The 9,724-nt window shown below is 42.8% G+C and overlaps 1 protein-coding gene across 4 annotated transcripts in view; it reads right to left on the bottom strand.

Moving 5' to 3' along the window:
- Positions 1-1,521: 1,521 nt before the first annotated feature.
- The window catches only part of SPPL2B (signal peptide peptidase like 2B), a 45,132-nt gene continuing 36,929 nt past the window's right edge, over positions 1,522-9,724 (bottom strand). Inside the window, exons 14-15 of one of the 4 annotated variants that reach the window (XM_043975676.1) lie at positions 7,873-8,033; positions 1,522-5,513 (exon numbers count right to left, since the gene is read on the bottom strand). In XM_043975676.1, the coding sequence (XP_043831611.1) occupies positions 5,328-5,513; positions 7,873-8,033 (347 nt within the window). In that variant the 3' untranslated portion in view covers positions 1,522-5,327. Of the gene's footprint in view, positions 5,601-7,805; positions 8,034-9,724 lie in introns of all 4 variants that reach the window. The other 3 variants (XM_043975675.1, XM_043975678.1, XM_043975677.1) reach the window with 3 other exon arrangements.

Genomic DNA, 9,724 nt, shown 5'->3' with positions numbered 1-9,724 from the left:
CCGGAGGGCCTGCTTTTCTTTTCGTCCTCTGACTTTCCTGGGATAAAGGTTCTCTCGGCAGCAGATCCCAATTCCTCAACAAACACCGAAGGTCGGGGGGGGGGGGGCGAGATTTTTTTTTTTTGCTTTGCTTTGTAGGAACTGTCTCCAATTATGCCTGACCCCAGAGCATCAGATGGAGTTTGCGGGTTAGAAGTGGGAAATTTCGTCGTGCTCTTGGCCTTGCGTAAATACTACGGGGGGCTCAGGAGCCGTCCCGTCCCTCTTCAGCCCACCCAACCAACCCAGCCAGCCAACTTCCTGGTGACGAATCCCTTCTCCAGGGCACGGGATCACAGGGTCAGCCAGTCCAATCCTGCTCATTTCACAGCTGAGAAAACAAAGGTGCAGAGTTCCAAGTGATTGGTCAAAGTAGCAGAGATAGGCAGTAAAGCCAGGCACGTCATCAGACGGCACCTTTATGCAACCCCTTCGCCTAACTCACTAGGATAGTTTCATACACCTGCAAATGAGCAGGATTCCTTGCTCCCCCAGGGGCACGGAGGCTTTTCGACCTAGCTCCCGGGGGGGGGGGGGGTGAAGGGTGGTGGTGGTGTAGATTTGGATCAAATTGGAAATCAGCTCTACAAAGAATTCCTACGTCCTCATGACAGTTCGGCTTCTGAGGTGGAGTTACGGGGACCATTCTATGACTAGAACTCCACTTGAGCATCTACTTTCATCTAAGACAATACTCCATTTACGTAATAGAATGTGATATCGACTGTATAAAAGAAAAGACAGGGAAGAGAGAATGGCATTCTGCTGCGAAATCCATTCTTCCAGCCTTTTCCCCAGTAAGAATCCTGATGCAGTGTGCTGTGTCCCGTATCCCCGTCGTATCTCCCCGCCCCCCCAACCAAAAACTTAGTGTCATGTCAGTGCCCGATTTTAGCAACTTGTAGCTGCTGTTTAACTCAGAGGAGGCGCATTTTCCTTGGCAGGGGCCTTTAGATGAGTTTTTCTTAAAAGTAATTGGATCTTCCTCCAACTGGAGGAACAATGGAACTTTTCATGCGTGTTCGTAGCAATTCTCTGCAGGACACCAGAATCCTTCCTCTTCTTGGACTCTGCACTCCCCATGAGCTGTTCCATTCCCACTGATAAAGGGAATGTAGGAGGGAAAGTGAAAATCTCTCAACACAACTTCTTTTCCTATCCAACACTTTCAAGTAAATTCTGAAATTCTCATAAACCACTTTGCAGAGACATTACACAGAAAGCCCTATTAATCCAGAATTTCTCATCAAGGACTGAAGTTAACATTTGCTTAGAAATTATTTTCTTTGAAGGTAGTGCAAATTATAAACAAAGATGAAGGGGTTACAATTGAAAACATTTTCCGATGATTTGAAAGCTCTTAGGAGAGCTATTTATAAACAACTGATATGCTGCTTACAAATAATTCTAATTCTTTAAGTAGACCCAGTAAGGAGCTTTATTAGGCTCCATTTTCTAAACCTAGTGTTATCACAGAAAACTACTTCATTGCTTTGAATGGTTTGTGTGATCCAAATGTCAATAATTTAGAAAAGCTCCACCTCATTAAACCGATATTTAGTTATTTATGTGACTTTATTATTTAGTTACATGTGATCTCATTCTCAGTGTTAAGAGGCAGAGGTAGAGAATGGAAAGAGCCCTGGAGTCTTGGGTGTTAGCTAGTCCTGGTTCAGTAAGTCACTGGGTGGTTTTGGACACATCACTTCTGAGTCCTGTGTCTCGTCTCCCCATTCTTTCTCCTCCATTAGCTAGTACTTATCCTAGAAAGAACTTAAAATACCTGCTTGACAGATTCTCTTCTTCCTAACATGTTTACCAAATAAAGTAAGAAGTTCACCTAATGGTTTCACTAATCAACAAGATGTGGCCTTCTCAAAAGCAAGCCACAAACTCATTTTATTTGGAACAAAGGTAAAGACTGGGGTCCCTAAAAATATGCTACTACAGAGCAGAAAACAGCACACTGGCTTGGGAGTCAAAGCATCTGCCTCAACTACTTATCTTTAAAGATATCAAGCAAGTTCCAAGTACTCTGGGCTTCAACTTCATCTGTAAAAGGAAGGGGCTGGACTAGATGGACAAAGAAGGTCCTGTCCACTTGGAAATCCTAGGATCCCACAAAGCACTTCATTTGGGTGACGGAATCTTTATTTTGACAGCAAACTTGGCAATATAAGATGAGGACAATTCTCCTCCCTACTGCTTCACATTAAAGCTCAAATGCTGAGTTTTAAATATCAAAAACTATGTTTAATGATAACGTTAAACAGAAGCAAGGCAAAAAATATGAAACTCAAACTTTAGGAACATCTGCCTTTGAATTCCTTGACATTTTTCGAATAAAAAAACCCAAAACAACCAAACCCACATTTACCATACACAAGTATAAAATGGCTTAAATTAAGGCATAGTCCAATTGGCTGCAGCAGGTTCCAACTCAGGTCTCTCCCTGGCACAGGAGCTCACTGGCATCATGTTATTCCATGGCAACATGCCCACAAAAGGACAGGAACACGAGGAGGGAAAGGTCCATTTGGTATTGTTCCCAGGTTGTTATCGGTTCATTTTGACCCAAGAGAAATACACAAACAGGTTGAAGGACTCTGGAGACATTTTTTCCTCCTTTAACTAGAAAATCCATCCCTCCTCCCTAGAGAACTAATGGATGACTAAGGCTGTTCATAAATCCTCAATGCTGGTATTTTTTTTCGGAAGTTTATGATTTTACCCAGAGCCTCTGATATTCTGGGAAGCTCAGCCAAGTATGAGACAATGAGGAGGTATACCTGAAAAGCAGAGCCCTAAGCAGTAACTATAATGTTGAAATGTCCTAGTCTTAAGACTGGTTGAATGAAAAATAAGCATGTGTGTGAGTGCCTGTCATTCGTTATCCATTACCTGGAAAGTTTTTCAAAGCTCAAATTTGAAAAGGCTGCCTGGAGGGCTGAAGACAAGGTTAGAAGAGTAGTCAAGTATAAGGTTGCTGAGATAGCCCCAAGTGACACTTCATCTGATTGGGCATTTGGGCTGGAGAGAACTTCAAACCCTGTAGTCCAAAATGATCCCAGCTCCACTTTCTGAGCCCAAGGACAGCTGAGGGGAAGATGGTAGGTTAAGAAGTGGAACCCTCTTGTAATGGAGGAGTCTGGGAAGGATTCCAATCTCCCTGAAGAGCTCCTTGGGGCTTTGTCTTAGAGCTTTAGGTCTTCTAGCTACCTTACTGTGACTTAGGACTGGACTGGGGGTGAGATATGGCATTATCAGGGGTTCCTGTGGTCCAGGGATACAGGTACAAACTTCCATCCACTGTTACACACCAGGACCCTTCTAACTACCTAAGAGGGACAACACTCCAGTTGTCTGGGGGAAAAGATGGTGGAAAGGATAGGTATAGAGTAAGACGGTCGGTCAAGCTTGCCCTTCAGCCATTGTGGCCATGGTGTAACGGAACCAGTTAGCAGTGCCTCTCCAAATGCCATTTGGCAGCCAGACTTTTCTTGCCCCTCTCTGTGTGTGCCAAACACTACAAGCTCTAAAGGATGTCTCTTTAACGGTGTTGTGAGAACCCTATCAGTGAGGTAGAAGACAGAATACCATTCCAGAATATTCCCATATATTGCAAAAATTCCTCAGCTAGATTTTGAATATATTCCTTACTACTGCAAGGTACAGGACTCAAGTTACCTTTATGGACTGGAATGTATAGTGTTAAAAAACAGGAATACTCGAGTCTCAGAAATAAAATTTAAAGCCCCTGGTTTCTCTGTTCAAAACAAAATGGATCGTATGCCTGAAAAAGTAAACAAATGCTGAGATGCTGGATCTGCCAAAGAGGCTGAAGAAATTTACCCACCACACTGGTTTGCTCATCAGCAATAGCTGTAGCCAGTTGCCATGTACAAAGGAAATGACTGCAGAGAGCAATGTCCTCACCCAAATTCCTTTTCAAGGGCAAAAGAGAGGGAGACAGACAACCATAGGTCCACAACCTCAGTAACTTTCCAGTGGTAGAAAAAAGGTCACCTGAATTGAAATTTAATGAGTTAGGGGACTGCATGCTAACCCCTAGAACTCAGCCTAACAAATTTACTAGAAACCCAAAAGCCATATTTTATTTTATATAAAGTGAGATTATAGCTTCCCCTTTTCTTTAAGTTCTGAAACACAGTTCCATAGAGATGCCAAATCTCCAGAGGCAACACTGCTTTAGTTCTAATGAATTAGCCTCTTGGCGACTTAGAAAAACATGGAACATTGCCTGCAAGACCCTGGATCTCAACAGCTGGGAGGTGGGGGGTGGGTGTGATCCAATTATTTTTAGGAAAACAGACTAGACATATTTAAGAGTTAGAACTAAACATCCAGATTTCTGAACATGCTTTCCCACTTACTCTTTCGTCCAAGCTCATAAGACACAATCCATTAAACAAAGCAACACCTTCTTCTTTAACACAAGGGCCACACAGACTTTACGGCCTATTTCATTTTTTGTATCCTCCAGCTCCTCCAAAATCCTGCGCTGCACTCTCCTTATCACTTATATGTCCTCGTAGTCACTTTCCTAATTACGCGGACACTGGCATATGGTGATCTCGTTTTCTTATCTCCTGAGTAACACAGAATTTAACAAACTATTACGATGGACAAGAGGTAGTCTACTCAGTGAATATTTACCTAGAAATACCTTCTACTTTAGGAAGTCTTTGACCAGCTTTTAAACAGGGGTGAAAAAACCCTAGAGAATCCTGATGCGCTTCCTGCATCAGAATAGAAATGCCGATCCTTTCAAAAGGAGGTGAAATGATGGACCGCTTCTTGCTTCTTAAACATCTGATTACACGAAATCATTCATTTGTAATTAAGATATCATAAAAAGAAAAACCAAATGTTAACTACTGGCTAAGAGAAAGTGCTAACAGTGACCTCTCCTAGCTTTTCACGTTAGCTAAACTGGCCAGTGCTTCCCTGTCAGGATTAACCCCCATCAGGCTAGAGAAGCACAGCAGTAACACAAGCACAGGGCAATGCATAAATAAAACCCCTTAATACAAGGCGGGCATGAGAAGGCAGGAGTGGAGGAAGAGAAACCTATTCAAGTTCTCCCTGAAATGGGCATCAGTAGGGAATAAGAGCACCATATTTCAGAAAGAGGGGGAAGGAGATCTAACAAGTATCGGCAATTGTAGGAGGAATGATGCTGTGGGGCTCTTTAGGGAAAGTTAGAACCAGTCCGTGGGCATTCAGGGCCAAGGTAGTAGGTGCCATAACTCCCATCTCCATTCTCCTCATCTAGTCTGATGGGCCTCTCCAATCTCTTGATGTGGCTGGTCCTTGTCTTGATTGGCTGGTTCCGAAACACAAGGGGCAGAACTCAGAGGTTCACTGGCACTTGCTGTTTTTTCCAAGGATGTGGGTGTATCAGAGAGTTGGTCTGCTCGGAGGGTGGGGTTGATCAATTCTTTGTTTGGCTCCTGTTGAGAAGGGGAAGCATTTGAATCTTTTAGGGGTTGGGGACATTCAGATGAAGCCATCACCCAGGGAGGCTGAGGTAGGTCTTTCTACAAAAGAAAAGTCATAGGTAAGGCAATGTAAATATGTCCAGTGAGAACCCTGACATTACAGACCTGATAAAAGGCTAGACTAGAGAAGACTGCGCCTCGGGAAATAACACCGATGGCTGCTGAGTGAGAGGTACCGGACAGAAATAGAAATGGTAGAAAAGGCGGCAAGGCAAGCTTTCTCAGAGCAAAATAACAATAAGCCTGAAGCTCAAACTCTTTTCCCAAAGGGTCTGGGAAAGAAATAACATATGCAGCTGATTCCAGATTAAAATAAATTTGAGCCAATAAAAATATTTTACAATTACAGCTACTTGAATCTACAAGAACTCTGGCTCCTTTTAAGATGCAATCAAGACCCATAAATCACACAATCTCAGAACCAGAACGGACCCAGTCCAATGTGCAGTTAAAGAGAATCCCCCTACAACATTCTGGAAGGAGATGATGCAGCCTCTGCTTACAGACTTCTATGGATGGAGGATTTGTTACCTTCCCTACTCCTGGACAGCTCTGACTGTTAAGAATACATCAAGCCTTCTTGAATCAAAAGGGAATGTTAAATGCCCAAATCCTCCATGATGTTCAGGCTGAAAAAAGAAAAGTGGCACTCTAAAAAGAGCTGCAACATCTGTGCCTCTTCAGCTCAAGAGGCTTCGCTGTGAACAGCACAAAAGGAGTCCTTCCTTTTGTCAAAGAGGTCCAGTATTCCTTTTCTCCCCTTTCTGAAAGCTTAAATTGCCTCAGCTGCTCACAAATTGTCATGTTCTCTTCTCCTAGACTGGATGAGAAGCACACCAATCAGAAACTTCTATCAGAGGGAAAGGCTTTGAGGAGGCCCTTTTAATTCAGTTTTGAAATTCAAGTTATCAAGTTTTTTACCTGGGAAAAAAGTGACACGTGGTTGGGTACAACTCAGAAATGAAGATAATATGCTAGAGCAAGTTCCAAATTAACATCTAGGCCCACATTTCCTGCAATGCTTTTAACAGATAGAAAACAAAAGGGATAACACTGTTGAGCTCAAACCGCGATACAGTAGCGGCTCTTAGATCCAACTCTGTTGGGGAACGAGGCATTATTAAACATAAAAGAATTTTCCAGATTAAGCGAAGCTTGGATTCTTAGAATTGGAAGGACCTTTAAAGGTCATCTAATCCAACCCTCTTGACATCCCCAACAACTGGGCATCTAAATAAAGTGCAGAAATGTTATTTAGCTATTTTTGATGGAAACTTTTCTAAAATGTATTACACATTTCCCTGTTTTCTTAAGAAATGAAAACTGGGCGGGGGAGGGGGGGCAGCTAGGTGGTGCAGTGGATAGAGCACTGGCCCTGGATTCAGGAGGACCTGAGTTCAAATCCGGCCTCAGACCCTTGACACTTACTAGCTGTGTGACCCTGGACAAGTCACTTAAGCCCAACTGCCTCACCAAAAAAAAAAGAAATGAAGACTGAATATAATCCAATACTTTCTTGTTCCCTCACGGTAATCATAATGAATGTCAATCACTGTGTCGTTCAGGGAAGTTTCCCCTCTGACCAGAAAGACCTCTGAAGGCTACTTCAGTCTCCTCCTTCCATAGAGCTGTCATTTATCATTACCCTGTATTTCACTCACCATTCTGGTCTAAGAGTGGCTGGCTCTACCTGCTTTTACACAATCAGGCAGCTGGGCTTTGTGACAGCTATTATCCCTGCTGCAGAAAGGCCTATTTGGGCTTACTTCCAGAGATCTGCAGCTGAGTTCCAAGGTGGCTGAAATTGCCAGAAGTCTGACCTCCAGTTAAGTGGGGGTGTGATTATACTTTAGAACCAAAAGAACTTTTAAGAAAGAGAATATTAGTATCAAATAAAAGTGAACATGCTATCTTAAAAGTTCACTATATATCTCTATATTGGCCACACCTAACTTTTTTTTTGGCGAGGCAATTGGGGTTAAGTGACTTGCCCAGGGTCACACAGCTAGTAAGTGTCAAGTGTCTGAGGCCAGATCTGAACTCAGGTCCTCCTGAATCCAGGGCCGGTGTTCTATCTATCCACTGCGCCATCCAGCTGCCCCCCACAACTAACTTTTAAAGCATTCTAGGGCCACAAATCTAACTCCTAAAACTAAATTCACTTTTTTGTAATCAGAAAACAAGTATTATGGCAAAACACCAGGGGCATGATTTTGATGATAAAACTACAATATTTTACTCAACTTTAACTTTAGTTAGGATTTCTAATATTAGTATTTCTTGAAGACAGTCATATCAAACTGGTATTCACCGCAAAGCCGCTGCCTGTCCAGAACATTCTCAGCTCCTTGCGCCATAAAGCTATCACAAAGCTGGTGATCACAGTGCAGGGCACTAGGTACAGGAGAGCTGGCTGGCCCCTCTGCATCCACGCCAAAGCCACAAAGGTGATCAGAAGGCCAATGCCATAGGCTAAATCAGACAAAGAAGAGAAGAACCAAGTTATTTCAATGTACTAGATCATTTGGCATTTTATTGAAAACATATGAGTTTAGAGGTAAAAGGCAGAGAACATATTGTCCAATCTCTTCATTTTAACAGATGAGAAAACTTGAATATGGTCATACCTGTATTAATTCATTCAGCAAAATTTATTAAGAACTTACTGTGTGCAAAATACTTAATCAGACATGAGGACAGACACTAAACTTTGTTTTAAAAGACAGGGTCCCTTCCCTCATAGAGCTTACAGTCTTGTAGAGGGATAACATAAATATAGACCCTATGATATAAAATGACACATTAAGTACATTAAGATTAAAACCAAAATGCTACATGAGACCCCAAGGGGAAAGCGTTATTGACGAAAGAGATGATGCAAAAGTTTCGTGGGCAATATGGCATCATATGAGTTAGATTTTTAAAAAATGTCAACGGGCAAAATGGAAAGTGGGAGAGGAAGGCCATTGCAGGATTCAGGGAACAGCATGGACAAGAACATGGAGGTGGGAAAGCATAAGTTTTATTTGGGGGACAAAGAGTTATCAAGTTCATACAGCTAAGAGAATATCAAGATAACAAGAAGTGGGTTCTAGGAGGTGGGTGTTTAAAAAAAAAAACCGGACAGTACATGGGACTTATGTTTGTCCTATGACAGGTTCCCCCACCCATGCTCCCCTCTCCCCTCCAGGAGCTTCTCAGGCACCCCATCTTTGACAGGGGCAGTATGTATGGAGGATAAGGACACTGAGATGTGACAGTGCCCAAGGTATGTATATGACAAACTTCCTAACTAGAAGTAAAAACAATATAGGAGGCATATGGGAAGGGTTATAAAAATGACTATCATTAAATATTAATTAAGGTCAAATGTGCCAGAATAACAAATTATGCACCTTGTAGTCTTGGGTCAGAGGGAGATGAGGAGTTAATGATGAGAGGCAGAGAAAGCTTGATTTGTGTTCAGGCAAGGAGGGGACAAGCCATTTCCCAGAAGTCAATGATGATAGGACACATTCTTCTGCCCCCAAAGAGCTCTTGCAAACAGGCCTCAAACAGCCAATGCTAGACCAGTTCTTGCCCTACCTCCAAGGAGGAGGGTAGGGAAGCCTAGTGGGGAAGAGACCAATGACTATCACTTCTGAAGCCTAAAAGTATCACAGAATTTAGCAATAAAAGGGCAGCTGGGATTATCTGCCCATCTTCAATCCTGGCTCTGAAACCTACTAGCTCTGTCTCACTTGATAGAAAGTAAGCTCCAAGAGGACTGGCAGAGTTTCATTTTAGTCTCTGTATTTTGGGCACCTAGCACAGGGCCTGGTACCTGATGACCCCTTACTAAATGATTACGTATCAGCATTCCACTCTGAGCCTCAGTTTCCTTCTGTAGAAGTGTGACACATAACTTGGCACTGGCTGCCCCATGGACTGTGACAAGAGTTCTCTGCAAACCTCAATACTATGTCATCAGGAATAAACAGCATTGTTTCATGGAGGGGACAGCTTGTGCAGCAGACCAGGGAAATGTCTTGCCCAAGATCATAGAGGCAGAAAGGCTAAGATTCAAAGCCAGGACTTTCTGACTGCATCTAGGAATCTGTTTATTGATGCCTGAAATTCTCTTAATCAGGGAAAAAGGCTTCCCCCCACAACTAGGTTTAAAT

This window comes from Dromiciops gliroides, chromosome 1, assembly GCF_019393635.1.
Source record: "Dromiciops gliroides isolate mDroGli1 chromosome 1, mDroGli1.pri, whole genome shotgun sequence".
In the NCBI taxonomy this organism is placed as follows: domain Eukaryota; kingdom Metazoa; phylum Chordata; class Mammalia; order Microbiotheria; family Microbiotheriidae; genus Dromiciops; species Dromiciops gliroides.
This window is presented reverse-complemented; position numbering and strand designations above follow the sequence as displayed.